The sequence below is a fragment of the Rhododendron vialii genome, chromosome 2a (genome assembly GCF_030253575.1).
Source record: "Rhododendron vialii isolate Sample 1 chromosome 2a, ASM3025357v1".
NCBI lineage: Eukaryota > Viridiplantae > Streptophyta > Magnoliopsida > Ericales > Ericaceae > Rhododendron > Rhododendron vialii.
This window is the reverse complement of record NC_080558.1, coordinates 34,044,007-34,058,321: the sequence shown is the minus strand read 5'-3', so window position 1 is coordinate 34,058,321 and position 14,315 is coordinate 34,044,007. Positions and strand designations below refer to the sequence as shown.

Here is a 14,315-nt window from a genome sequence, read left to right as displayed (position 1 = left end):
CACCCGCAAATCATGTCTTGCGTTTATAATGCTTAGTATAAGATGATCACTTTATTATTTAAATAAAAGCTATTCTCATACTTTTAGCTGTTCACAGTTCATTCTTTTACGGGCCAGGAGTAACAAAATTTTTTTATTTTTTTTGGGACTGATTGTACTTAAGAAAAATTCTAAAGTTGCCTACATACCCTTGGAAGGGATCAAGTCAAAATGTAGTTCAAAGGTAAGATAACAAGTTTTTTTTGGATTGACTGTACTCAAGAAAAATTCTCAAGTTGCCTACGTACCCTTGGAAGGGATCAAGTCAAAACGTAGTTCAAATATGATGAATCCTTTTTTTTTTGGGCCGTACACAGTTTCAACTCATGCGGGCCAGGAGCATCATGTAGTTTATGCTCATGCGATTAGGAGTAGGAGGTTTCAGGGATAGTAGCGCTTCAAGAAATTTCCGTTGATTGGACCAATTCTGAAACCTTGTTCATCAGCTATCTTGTACGGTCCGCTGTTTTAGACTTCCACCGCCACATATGGACCATCCCATTTTGACAAGAATTTGTTATGGGTTCGACGATTAGTGATGATGGGTCTTCGCAGTGGAAGCACTAAGTCTTCAAATTTAAAGGAGCGAGGCTTAACCTTTTTGTCGAAAGCTTTAGAGATTCGAGCTTGGTAGCATTCCAACTGTTGCTGCGCTTCCAATCTCTTCTCGTCCAGTGCTTCAAACTCAGCGAGGTAAAGCTTTGCATTTTCTTCATCAGTCAAGCCTTCTTGGAGGGCAATCCTTAATGATGGAATTCGTCGCTCTAGTGGAAGAACAGCTTCAACACCGTACACAAGAGAGTATGGGGTCGCTTGAGTAGGGGTCCTATATGTTGTTTAGTATGCCCAAAGAGCTTCTTCAATTCTTTCATGCCAATCTGGCCTAGACTTTGCGACCACTTTCTTCAAGAGGTTGCTCAATGTTTTGTTAAATGCATCTGCGAGCCCATTAGCCGGTGCATTATTCATTGAGGAGGTTCTTTGCATGAAGTCAAACTTGTCGCAAAGCTTATCCATTAGCTTATTAATGAAGGGTGTTCCATTGTCAATGATGATGTGACGTGGCACTCCATACCGAAAGATGATATTTGACTTGATGAAATCAACAACGGTTTCCTTCTTGACTTCCTTGGCTAGAATAGCTTCGGCCCATTTTGAGAAGTAGTCCGTTGCAGCCAGAATGTACAAGTGGCCAGCAGAAGACTTGGTAAGTGGTCCAACTGCATCTAACCCCTATGCATTAAATGGCCACGAGGCAACTGTAGGGTGCAATGGTTCTAGTGGCTGATGGATAAAGTTTGCATGGAATTGGCAGGCTTGGCATCTTTTTGCATAATTCAAACAATCCTTAACCATAGTAGGCTAGTAGTATCCCATCCTTTTTACTCGAAAGTGAAGTTTTGGACCAGATTGATGTGCCCCACAAATCCCAGAGTGGGATTCTTCCATTGCTTGTTGGGATTCTTCTTTCCTAAGACAGCGGAGAAAGACACCTTCGAATGATCGACGAAATAAAGTATCTTTGAAAAAGATGAATCGAGGAGCTCGTCGTCTTATCTCTGCCCTATGTCGACGGTCATTTGGAAGCTTTCCGTGTTGGAGGTAATCAATCAGGGGTTGTCTCCAATCGTTGTCTTTAATGGGCATGACTGTGATTGCATTTGCTTCTTCGAGGCGGTAGTCCAACAACTGTGGCAATATCCATTGTTTGCACACATGGACGTTGACATTCTCACCTTCTTGCAATGCCAAGGTTGTTGCTAGGTTAGCTAGTGCATCTGCCATGCGATTCTCCTCTCGTGGCACATGCTCATGCGTCACTCCTTCAAGATTTTTCAACAAGTGACTTGCATATTGAAAATATGGAACTAAGTCATCTTTCTTCACTTCATAGTCGCCGCATAGTAGGTTAATTATTAGCTTGGAGTCTCCAAAGATCTCAAGGTCTAGAATCTTCATTTCAGTAGCCATTTGGAGACCAAGAATCAAAGCTTGATACTCAGCGACATTGTTTGAACATTTTTCTCTAAGTATGAATGCATAAGGTAGGACTTGCTTTTGTGGAGAGACAAAGATGACGCCAGCTCCAGCCCCTTCCAATCTAGCAGCCCCATCATAGAACATCGTCCAGGGCTGAAGAACCTCAATAAATAGCACATCTTCATCAGGGAACTCTTCGGATATTTCCCAATCAGCTGAAATAGGATGATCCGCCAAGAAATTTGCTAATGCTTGCCCTTTTAGTGCTTTCTATGGGACGTATACGATCTCAAATTTATTAAGGAGGAGAGACCATCTTGCTAAGCGTCCTGAGAGGATAGGTTTGGACATGACATACTTGACCGGGTCTGCTTTGGCCACGAGATGAATTGTGTGTGCTTGAAAATAATGCCTTAACTTTTGCGAGGAGAAGACGAGTGCCAAACACATCTTTTCAATAGGTGAATACATGAGCTCATTTTTAGTCAATCTTCGACTCAGGTAGTAGAGTGCCCGTTCTTTGTTCTCTTCATCATTTTGCACAAGCATTGCCCCCAGTGACTCCTCTTGGGCAGCTATGTAAAGTATTAGTGGTTTTTCGGAAATAGGAGCCCCTAAAACTGGAGAATTGAGTAAGTACGTTTTGATACTTTCAAAGTCATTTTGACAAGCATGATCCCAAATGAAAGGTGCATCTTTTTTCATCAAATGACTTAAAGGTTGGCAACGCCTTGCTAAGTTTGAAATGAATCGACGAATGTACGCCAAATGGCCTTGCAAGCTTCGGAGTTCCTTTATGTTTTTCAGCGCTGGCATCTTTTGTATGGCATTAATTTTGGATTGATCGACCTCAATGCCTCAATGTCGGACAATGAAACCAAGAAATTTTCCAGATGTAACCCCAAAGGCACATTTGAGGGGATTCATTTTCAAGTCGTACTTCCTCAATCGATTGAAAACTGCCCGAAGGTCTTGCAGGTGATCCTCTCTTTGTTTGGTCTTGACAACCAAGTCGTCGACGTAACACTCCATGGTCTTATGGAGCATATTATCAAAAATCTTTTGCATGGCGAGTTGATAAGTGGCTCCGGCATTCTTGAGACCAAAAGGCATTACTTTATAACAAAAAATTCCTTTTGTGGTGCGAAAGGCCGTTGCTTCTTCATCTTCGGTTGCCATCCTTATTTGGTTGTATCCGGAACATCCATCCATAAAAGACAATGCCTCATGGCCGGTAGTTGCGTTTATCATCAACTCCATGATTGGAAGAGGAAAGTCGTCTTTGGGGTATGCATCATTCAAATTTCGAAAGTCGACACATATCGGAATCTTTCCGTTTTTCTTCACTATTGGGACCATGCTCGAAATCCACCGTGGGTACTTTACTTCACGTATGAACCCAGCTTCGATTAGTTTGTTGACCTCTTCTTTGATGACAGGGATCTGCTCTGGTCGAATATACCGACAAGCTTGCTTTATAGGACGGGCACCGTGTCTAATCCCCAAGTGGTGAACAGCTACTCTAGGGCTTAGTCCTGGCATTTCTTTATAAGTCTAAGCAAAGACGTCTCTATACTTGAATAATAAGTCGAAGTATGCTTTTTCCTCTTCTAGGCTTAGAAGTGCACTCACAAAGATTGGTCGAGGCTCGTCAGGAGTTCCAAGGTTGAGTTCTTTGAGGTCGTCAACTATTGGTTGCCCTCCATCTTCCAGTTTGGGAGGAGCTTCGGGAAAATCGTCACCTTCAGAATCCGAGCTCGAGTGTTCCTTAACCATTACGTGGTAATATGTAGTGTACTCCATCTCCTCTTCTTTTCCAGCTCTTTCGTGACCCTTAGGCTGCCTAGTTAGTACGATGGTGCGTCGTTTAACTTTGAGTGGACCTTCTGCATTGACTTCGAGTGATGTTGTCCACTTTATACGAGAAGGAATAGAGCTTCGAGTCTCCTCATCTTCTTTAGTAGAATCTAGCTCGACGCTTTCTCCCTCTCTCTTGGAAATGTCCTCTCTCAACGATGCATTTCTTTTCCCAAGTCAAGAAAAGATTAACTTTTTTGGCCGCAACGTTGCCCCCTCGCACATCTCTTTTATAACACCAAGTCTGTTGAAGACTGAGGTCTGAGGTATGGGAGCTTCGATGCGATCGAAGACAGCTTCGATGCGATCGAAGACAGAGACTCGAGGAGCAGCTTGTTCATTGTCCTCCTCTTTCACCTCTTCCACTGTGATATGCTGCGCATTTGCTTTTTTTCCTTTTCCTTTGGCGGTTATGGGGATGGGCTTCGATGGTGTGAACCCAAGACCAATCTTTGGAGGGCTAACTCTATATCCTTGCCGCCTTAATTCTTCTTGTGCTTTACTAAGGCCGTGAACCTTCTCACCAGTGAGTTCAGGACTCAACTCTCCAAGTGGCGTAGGATTGTTGAAGTCATAACCCGAGTTAGCCAAGAGCTTGTAAGCCTTTGGATCAAAACCGTCGGCTCTTTTTTCAGGAAGAGGCGAATGTTGAAGAGGACTTTGTGTAGACTTAACAAACTCTTTCAATGGGGGCTTGGTTGAGCTAGGCTGTCCCAAGGTCGGAAGAGGTGTTGTTAGGTCTCCCTTTAACATTTGAAGATCTTCCTTGCACAAAGCTTGAGAGCATTTTGCTGGATTCCCTATAGTGGTGATGACCTCTTCAAATGGTGATTGTCCTTCCTTTCGTCGAGACTTTGGAATGTATCTAAAGCTCTTTTCCGCAGCTTGCGTTTTAGAAGATGAAGATCTTTCTCGTGAAGACTCAATTCTCGGTGGTTCTTCACAATTTCTTGCATTTTCTTGTGAATACGTTGTTGTGGCCTGCTTCTCTTTCTTTGAACTTCCTTGTCCCATGGAAGGAACTTCAGCTAGGATAACTTCAAGAACGGCGACGGACTCCATGTAAAACTTTGCATCTGCAAAGTGAGAATCAGCTTCGGTGAATGGCTTGTCATCTGCTACTACAGTCTGTATCCCGTCTTGATAGAATTTAAAGCATTGATGGAGTGTGGATGCAACTACTCCATTTCCATGAACCCATGGTCTCCCCAGTAGCAGATTGTAAGAGGTTTTTGCATCGATGACATGAAATAGAGTACTTGCTACAAGCTCATTGATGGTGAGGTTCAAACGAATCATTCTGATTGCGCGCTGCCCTCCTTGGTTGAAGCCTTGAATGACCAAACGACTACGGGCCAACTCATCGATTGGGATTTCGAGTTTCTTCATGATGAACTTTGGCATGATATTTACTGCGGAGTCTCCATCGATAAGAATACGACCCACCTTTTGTTCTTTGATGTTCCTCGACACAAACAATGGTCGATTGTGCGGTTTTGAACCTAATTGCAAGTCTTCATCGGTGAATGTGATCGTCGCACAACAAGAAGCACAAGTAGTGGAGTTCTCTGTGGTACCAACTTTATTGATTATAGACTCGTACTCCATGGGGTCTTTTAAAACTTGAATGAGTGCGAGCTTGGCTGATTGGGAGAGTTGCGATGCTTTGCGAAGACTAAACCGTGGAGGTGCTTCGTTCAAAGTTGTAAAGAGGTTAGCCTCTTCTTTGTTCATTGTTGCTTTTAGCACGTGGACTTGTTTGACATCGCCATCAATTTCTTCACTAGTCGAAACCATGTAGACAACTTTGACTTCGTCCTCCTTGAAGTAGCCCTTTGGAAAGAAATCTTGTAAAGTGATTGGGGCAAGAGGATTTTGCTCTACAGGTTCGCAAACTTCTAACACCTCTTTCTTGGCCTTCATCTTCCTTCCTCCCTTTCTTTTTGAATATTGGTGGTGATTCCTCTTTCCTTGGGTTTTTGTAGGATAGACTGATTTGGCTTTGGGGTTGTTTATGCATGACTTCTTTCGTGTCACGACGATCCATCCTTCATCAATTTATGCTCTCGGATTTTTGTCTATGCAAGAAAAAGTTGATATTTCTTGGCTTAGGACTTGAACTATCACAGGTTCAAGTGAGCCAAATTGGAGAATTCTCGCAATTGCTCCTTCTGTTGGTGTTGTTACGTGCTCTCCCTTTGCTTTAGAACTAGAAGTTGGAGAATCAGGCAACCCCACAATAGTGGTGGCGGTGGTATGGTTAGATCAATAAGCAGTTCCTTCAATACGAAGCGCTTTTCAGTAGGGTGGCTTACAATCCGATGATATTGACAATACTTTGGGTCATTCACGCGACCTATTTCCTCGGGGCGTTTGCACTCAGGTAGTTGAATGACTTTCTTTTCAAGTAAGTCTTCTAGCATGTCAGGCACATCAGAGTCGGGGAACGGGTATTTCTTTTCTTGTAATTCTTTTAGAGTCAAACGTTTGTCTTTCTCTACAGGGCGGTATTCCTTTTTGACCTCCTTTTTATCGTCCCTCGTTGTGATCTTTACTGGGGTCGTATTTACCACCATCGCATCTTTGGTGGTGTTCTTGGAGGACTTGTCATCTTTCTTCACATCTTTCTTGTCATTTGGATTTCCTAAAATGGGAGGATTGTTTCCGCCGTGAGTTGCTATGTTGATTTCCATGTCGTGCGCATGCGTAGCCAACTCTTTAAAAGTCCGCGGCTTTACCCCTTGAAGAATGTAAAAGAGACCCTAATGCATACCCTTCATGCACATCTCAACGGTCGAGAGTTCGGAGAGTCGATCTTTACAGTCCAGGCTTACAGCACGCCAACGGTTGATGTAGTCAACCACAGGTTCATCCTTCCATTACTTAGTGTTGATTAACTCTGTCATACTTACAATGCGACGAGTGCTATAGAAACGATTCAAGAACTCTCACTCCATCTATTCCCAACTATCAATCGATTCTGGCTCTAAGTTCGTGTACCATTCAAAAGCATTTCCTTTGAGCGAACGAACGAATTGTTTGACAAGTAGATCTCCATCTGTCCCAGCATTGTTGCATGTTTCGACGAAGTGGGCGACGTGTTGCTTTAGGTTTCCTTTCCCATCAAATTGTTGAAACTTGGGCCGCTAATAACCAACAGGCATCCTAAAGCAGTCAATGCGCTTTGTGTAAGGTTTTGAATATGTAAATGCACTTTGTGGAGGCCCTCCGTACTGTGCTCTGATTGTGCTTGCTATCATGTCTTGGAGTTGTTGGACAGACAACGAAGCGATAGAAGTTGGTTAAGCACTTTCAACTGCCATTATGCGATTGACCTTACGACTATCTCCTTGATTTGACGACAAAACATGATTCCCATCATCCGTTTGCTTGAGTTTTCCAGTTTGGTCACCCATCATGAGCTTTCCAGATTGATCGGCAATTATGACTCCTTTTGGTGTGAAACCTGGTGGATGTGAAGCATCATGGCTAGTGTAACGCCCCTGAATTTTGGTCAGTAAAAATTTCGTTAAATATTTGAATTTTATTTAAATTACTTATTTTCTCTTGGGTGGCTATATGAATTATTGTTAATTTTCCTCGTAATTAAATTTTGTCTCGACTAGAAACCCTACTTGACCAATTTAGTTAGTTTCTAACCGACTACTTGGAGGAACCAAGCAACCAACTTGCCTAGTTGCTAGATGAACCTTTTGGACCTTTTGAAACTTTTCCATTACCCATTGGTCCATAATGGTTAGGGTAATCTTTATCCATTGGACAATAGGCTTCCTATTAAAATATTTTGGTAAGTTCAAGATATAGTATTTTAACGGTTTATAAAAACATGTGCTAGTACTTATATGCATTGTTTATTGGGGATTCTCCCACCCCTCCATTATCCATTGGATAATAATCACAAGGGTAATTTTCGTCCATTGGATAATAAATTTTTTATTATAAAAGTACATGTAGTCTTTTAAAAAAAAGACTTAAATTATGATTTAAAGTACTCGTACCTTATTATCCATTGGACGATAACCGTTAGGGAAATTATTATCCATTGGGTAATAGCCCAAATCTTCCTACCAAGTACAAAGTTTCATTTTAATAATCAAGATTTGGATTCACATGTACTTTTATGCATTAAACTTTTGGGGTATATCTAAACCCTAGATTTTCTAGTACTTGTACTCTTTTATAAACTAATGGGGAGAATCCTAGCATTTTTATTTAATTGGAGTACTTGGTACCACACCTATATTTAATATAGGGCTTTTGTCACATGCTTAAAAGTACTCCTTAATTATTTTACTATAAAAGTTTCCTTTTAACCTTTGTCCATTGGACAATAAAAGTTAGGGGAATTATTGTCCATTGGGTAAAAGAGTTATTCTTTCACCAAGTACATGGGCTCATTAAACTAATATTTTCTTAAACCCCATGTGATGAAAGTACACCTTATTTTATTATTAAAGTACTTAGTAGCCTTGTAGCCTTTAAGGCCTAATATTCTCCTAAGTACCCTTTTATTATTTTGTATTGGGGTTTTGTACCCAATTGGTTTAATTTATTGGGAGGTGTGATCGACCTAGATTACAAAGTACCCTAATTTATTTATTTAATCAACATGTGCCTAATTGTATTTCTTTAAAAAGGATTTTTGATTTGGAAAATCTTGTACTTGGTACTTTGTATTTATTCTTTCTTGTTTATATGTATATATATATATATATATATATATATATATATATATATATATATATATGTAGTACTAGGGAGAGAGGGAGAGAGGGGGAGAGAGACCCGAGAGAGAGAGAGAGGAGAGAGAGGGCGAGAGAGGGAGAGAAGAGAAAGAGGCCGAGAGAGAGAGAGATAGGAGAGAGAGAGGGAGAGATTTTGTTGTACCTTGCTTGACCTTCCTTGATCTTTCTCATCTTTTCAATCCTTGGTGATATCTTCCTTCCTAGCTAAGAAACTTCCTCCATTGTACATCTTTCAATTGTTTAGTACCCAAATCTTGTACCATTGTCTCCAAATCTTCCAACAAATCTCCCATAATCCCATCCAAGGACAAATCTTAGCCATGGAAGCCTACCATTTAGCCTAACCTAGCCATGCAAGCCTAGGGTTAGACTTTGATCTTTCAAAGATTGCATGCCATGTGTCAAAATTTGAGGTAGAGAGAGAGAGAGGGGGGCCGGCCTTGGGAGAAAGGAAGAGGGCATGCCTTGGCCTATAAATAGCAAACCATTCCAAGCATTCAACTCACACCTTCTCACTTTGCTCCAACTTCTCTCTAGAAATTTCCTTTGTTCTTTCTTTTGTTCTTCCTTTGTTCTTGAGTAGTTCTTGAGTTCTTCAAGAAACTCAACCTAAGCCGCCACTAAACCACCACCCGACCACCCTTCGATCCATAAAGTAGTGTAGTATTAGTCAAATAGAAGTTTCGAGAGAAACCTTTCTCTTTCGAAGCTACCGGAGGCATACCGTAGGAAGTTACTTTGCCCAACCACCGACGTACTTTCCGTAGCCGACTACCGCCAAGAAGTAAGGTAGGATTCCTTGTCCCCTAACTCTACGTATATGTAGTTATCCTTATCGTTCACCCCAAGTATAAAGTAGGTTATTCCTATTTACTTACTTATCGTTTGTTTAGAAGTATTTGTATTTTGATCTTTAAGATGATTATGAGTATGCATATATGAATTGCTTGTGTTACTTGTGGTGTGATAAAGCATAAGTGATTTCACTCCAAAGACATCCGTACATGTGGCGTTGTGCTTTGAATAAGCATAAGTGATACACTCCAAGGGCGTCCGTACATGTGGCGTTATGCTATAAGTAGTAATTGAGCGGGATGAGTAATATAGAATTGGATGATCTTGTTAGGATGATTCTTGCTTACGTTTGTCCTACCGCAGAGTCTTTACATGTAAACGAGACACGAGAACCGAGAAAGTAGAAACATGACACCTAGGGTGTGGTTAATGGAAGGAAATGTTTTTCGAGGAAGAAAATATTTTTGAAATTACATAATGACCAGTTTTGTGTGGCATTATGTGTGTGTGTGTGTGCCAATGGGAACCCGGGAAGGCGGAACCATTGTGAGGATACTCGGGAGTCCGGAATGGCGGAACCGAGGTTGGGTGTGTAGCTTGGTTATCCGCGGTACGGAGCCAATGCAAATATTTTTTTGTGTGCCAATGGGAACCCGGGACGGCGGAACCATTGTGAGGATACTCGGGAGTCCGGAACGGCGGAACCGAGGTTGGGTGAGTTAAATGAACTATTTTTGAAATGTTTTGGAAACCGCAATGTGGCCAGACTTGCCCATTGTGTGGTGTGTGTTTTTGTGTGTGTTCCAATGGAAATCTGGAAAAAACGGAACCATTGTGAGGTTGTGTGCATTCCCATGGGAATCTGGAGCAGCGGAACCATGGTGAGGTATAGCTTGGTTATCCGCAGTACGGAGCCAATGCAAATATTTTTGTGTGCCAATGGGAACCCGGGACGGCGGAACCATTGTGAGGATACTTGGGAGTCCGGAACGGCGAAACCGAGGTTGGGTGTGTAGCTTGGTTATCCGCGGTACGGAGCCAATGCAAATATTTTTTGTGTGCCAATGGGAACCCGGGACGGCGGAACCATTGTGAGGATACTCGGGAGTCCGGAACGGCGGAACCAAGGTTGGGTGTGTAGCTTGGTTATCCGCGGTACGGAGCCAATGCAAATATTTTTTGTGTGCCAATGGAAACCCGGGACGGCGGAACCATTGTGAGGATACTCGGGAGTCCGGAACGGCGGAACCGAGGTTGGGTGTGTAGCTTGGTTATCCGCGGTACGGAGCCAATGCAAATATTTTTTTGTGTGCCAATGGGAACCCGGGACGACGGAACCATTGTGAGGATACTCGGGAGTCCGGAACGGCGGAACCGAGGTTGGGTGTGTAGCTTGGTTATCCGCGGTACGGAGCCAATGCAAATATTTTTTTGTGTGCCAATGGGAACCCGGTGCGGCGGAACCATTGTGAGGATACTCGGGAGTCTGGAACGGCGGAACCGAGGTTGGGTGTGTAGCTTGGTTATCCGCGGTACGGAGCCAATGCAAATGTTTTGTGTTAAACAAATGGGTTTTGAAAGATTGTTTTGTAAATGAAAATGTTGACACAGTCTACGATGAGTCGCGTAGGAGAAACACGGAAATCTTGGACACCAACGATAGTTGATTAATGAATGTGGATGTGTCATTGATTAACTGTGTATATACTTATCATGTGGAAATTGATGTTGTATTATAGCTTAGTTTGTAAGTTATGGGTTAGCGGGTATGGGATTATCCTGCTGAGCTGTTGTAGCTCACGGTGTTGCCTTTTTGGTGACCCTGACATATTATATCGGTGGTGACGCTGGTATAATGTGTCAGATTTTGTAGATAATCAAGGTAAGCAGATCACCGTGGAGGCTTTTGGAGCTGAGGAGCTGGCTAGGATGGAGAAGAAGGAGGAGCTGTAGTTAGGAACCTTAGAACCCCCTTCATTTGTGTAATATTGAACTCTTGTGAGAGTATTTGTTGTAATAAGAGCCAGACTCAGTTTATTTTCAATAAAATGTCTTCTTTAACGTACCCAAAATTCGGGGCGTTACAGCTAGTTCCTTCCATGTTCTGAGCCTCTAACTTGTTCATAAGTGATGCAATCTGGAGGTCTTTATCTTCCACGGTCTTGGTGAGCTTTTCAATGGCGCGTGCCATAATAGCTAGTTGCTCCTCCACTGTTGCAGCATCAGTGGTCATTGCCTGCATAGTCATGGAGTAAGACGCGTCTGAACGAATTGGCGACTCTGAGCGCTTCGGAGAAGAAGGAGAGGATCCTGAATGCGAACCCGTGCTAGAATCTGCATCAGAAACTGAATGAGTTGGGAGAGGCGAGCTTGCAAACATAGAACTTTCAGAATTGGATGGAAGCTTTTCGGAGCCCTCTTCTTCCTTCTTTGCTGAAAGTGTGGGAGCACCTCGGCGCTTGCCAGGTGGCACCTTCGCTGGGTTAACTTTTGGCTTAGCTTCTTGATTTGTGATGATAACAGTCGCCTTAGCTTTGCTACACATCGCAGGGCCAGTAGAAGTGCTACCGCTATTCTTGGCAATGGCAGCATTCTTGCTAGTGTTTTTGTTGATCGAAGCGGCTTGAATCTTCTTAGAAGCCATTTGTGAAGAACTTGACTTGGAGAAAGTGATGAGAGGCAGAGAGGTCCCATTGGGCGTGCCAAATTTGTAACACACAAATTCGAATTCTGCAATAAAAAAGACGAAAAAGATGCGCAAAATAATACTTTTTGTTGATTTTGAATTGAAAGGGGTACAATTCTCTAATAAATGCTCTTTAAATAAGAAAAGAATAAAATCCTCTGATTCGATCTCCGGAATTACTGGCATTTTAACGGCTTGAATGCTTATTGTTGAATCGCCCGAACAGTAACTTTCTTTGAATCTTCAAGTTGAATGAACCGAAGAACAAAGTTTGAAGATGACTTGAACTTTGGAGTTTGATCTTTACAATCTCCAAGTGTTTTGGTTTGTTGAGTGATTTGAGTTGCTGAACAATTTGATGTGGTGGACTTGCAAAGAAATCGACACGGTTTTTGGTGTTTGATGATTCTCTGTAGGATGTTGAGGAATGCTTGAGTTCTTGAAGAGTGCTTGAAAGCTCTGAAGAATGCCGAGCCTTTATTTATAGGCTTAATAAGAGAAGAGCTAAGTATGGCAAGATCTTATAATAAGATCTTTGGCTTGATTTGATTTGACTTGACTTGACTTGATTGGATTGGATCTTGATCCCATTTCATTTCCTATGTAAGAAGATTTTATTCTTCTTTTTAAGGAATGATTTGAATTTAAAAGAGAAGTAATATATTTATTATTTGACTCTTTTCTTTTATGATTTATTTGAAGCGGGCCTGCACTTTTGGGCTTGTATACCTTAACCCATTTGGCCAATCAAGCTAGCCCAACTCTTTAATCCGTTAGGCTAATTAAATTAGCCCAACTTACTTTGGTCTTCACTGTATCTCAAATGGATTGAGCCGTAGAAATTTGTTGGGTCCAATATTTATTCGAGTGCTTTGACCAATCTTGACTTTAATTAATTAAGACAATTTATCCCAATTGATCGGACGGTGATTAAGTCATGTCAAAATTTTAGTGTCTACAGTGGCATAACCCCTCACATATTCTGTTTGCTGAGTTGAGGTGGCGGCCTAGCCCCTCCAGTCTGTTAGTTTGTTGGTAGTTAGTTAGTAGTATTTGCTTGTGTATGCCTGTGTACCGATGCCCAATTTTCAATCGGCTTCATCGTTCTTCATCTCCGCCGAGAATCTGTAGCATTGCTAAGGCGTATCCTGCCCATTCTCCGCCTCGCAAATTAAATTGCAATCGCAAAGGCCCAATGGCCGAAGAAGCTCTAGTTCGTACTTTGCGTGATTATCTTAATTTAGAACAGGCTCTTTAAGTATCGCCTATCGTTATTCCGACTCCGACTGCTGGGAATGCATTTGATTTCAAAGCCGAGTATCTTCGGGTAATTCCAGAATTTCAGGGGAGAGAATTGGAGGATCCTTATTTGCATGTCCGCGAGTTCGAGAACATTCTGCACTCTTTCATTACAATTTATGGACAACTTGATCAAGCTCGCCTTAAGTTGTTCCCATTCACCCTCAAGGACAAAGCAAAGCAATGGTTTAATTCTCTGAAGCCTCAATCTTTGCATAACTGGGGAGAGGTCCAGGATGCTTCCACTGCTAAGTTCTTTCCAGCCAGCCTGATGAAGTTACTTATCGATCAAATTCAAAGTTTCAAGCAAAAGGATGCAGAGACTTATCACAAGTATTGGGAGTGATACAAGGACTTGCTCATGTCGGTTCCTCATCATAACTTTCCGTTGTATCTCCGAGTTAATTACTTCTACGTAGGTTGTTCTCAAGAGAGCAAGCAGCTTTTGGATACTATAGGAGGAGGTGACTTCATGGGGAAAACACCGGAGGATGCTTGAGATTACTATGAGTCGCTGGCTAAGAAGACCTAGACTTGGCAGTTTGCAGATCCAGGGGATAGGGCAATGTTCAATCAAGGTCCTACCGGCTCCGGGAAGTTCTCTATTGCTGAACATACTGCCTTTGAGACTCAATTGGAGGAGATTACTCGGAAGCTTGATATATTGGAGTTGAAAAGTGCTCAATCTCAAGAGGCGAAGGTAGTACGATAAATGGAGGAAATATGTGTCATTTGCGAGATGGTGGGCCATTCTACTGATGCTTGCTCGAACATTCTTGCCCTTAAGAACGTGATCAATGGGATTGCTCTGGAGGAAGTACATGCAGTGTAATGCTTTGATCCCTATTCTCAATATTTCAATCCGGGGACTCGTCAACATCCGGCCTTTTGAT

General features: G+C 42.2%; 1 protein-coding gene across 1 annotated transcript; it reads right to left on the bottom strand.

Annotated features, from left to right (window-relative positions):
- Positions 1-507: 507 nt before the first annotated feature.
- LOC131317464 (uncharacterized) lies at positions 508-2,835 on the bottom strand. Its single transcript, XM_058347013.1, has 4 exons — positions 2,383-2,835; positions 1,426-2,289; positions 914-1,272; positions 508-865 (listed from the first exon to the last, which is right to left on the bottom strand). The coding sequence occupies exons 1-4, from the start codon at positions 2,833-2,835 to the stop codon at positions 508-510; spliced, it is 2,034 nt and encodes a 677-aa protein (XP_058202996.1).
- Positions 2,836-14,315: the final 11,480 nt, after the last annotated feature.

Coding starts and splice junctions, on each gene's coding strand:
- LOC131317464 (XM_058347013.1), bottom strand. CDS start 2,835: ATGCCAGCGCTGAAAAACATAAAGGAACTCCGAAGCTTGCAAGGCCAT. Junction 2,290..2,382: donor TCGTGGCCAAAGCAGACCCG/GTCAAGTATGTC, acceptor TACGTCCCATAG/AAAGCACTAAAAGGGCAAGC. Junction 1,273..1,425: donor GTCCAAAACTTCACTTTCGA/GTAAAAAGGATG, acceptor TTTAATGCATAG/GGGTTAGATGCAGTTGGACC.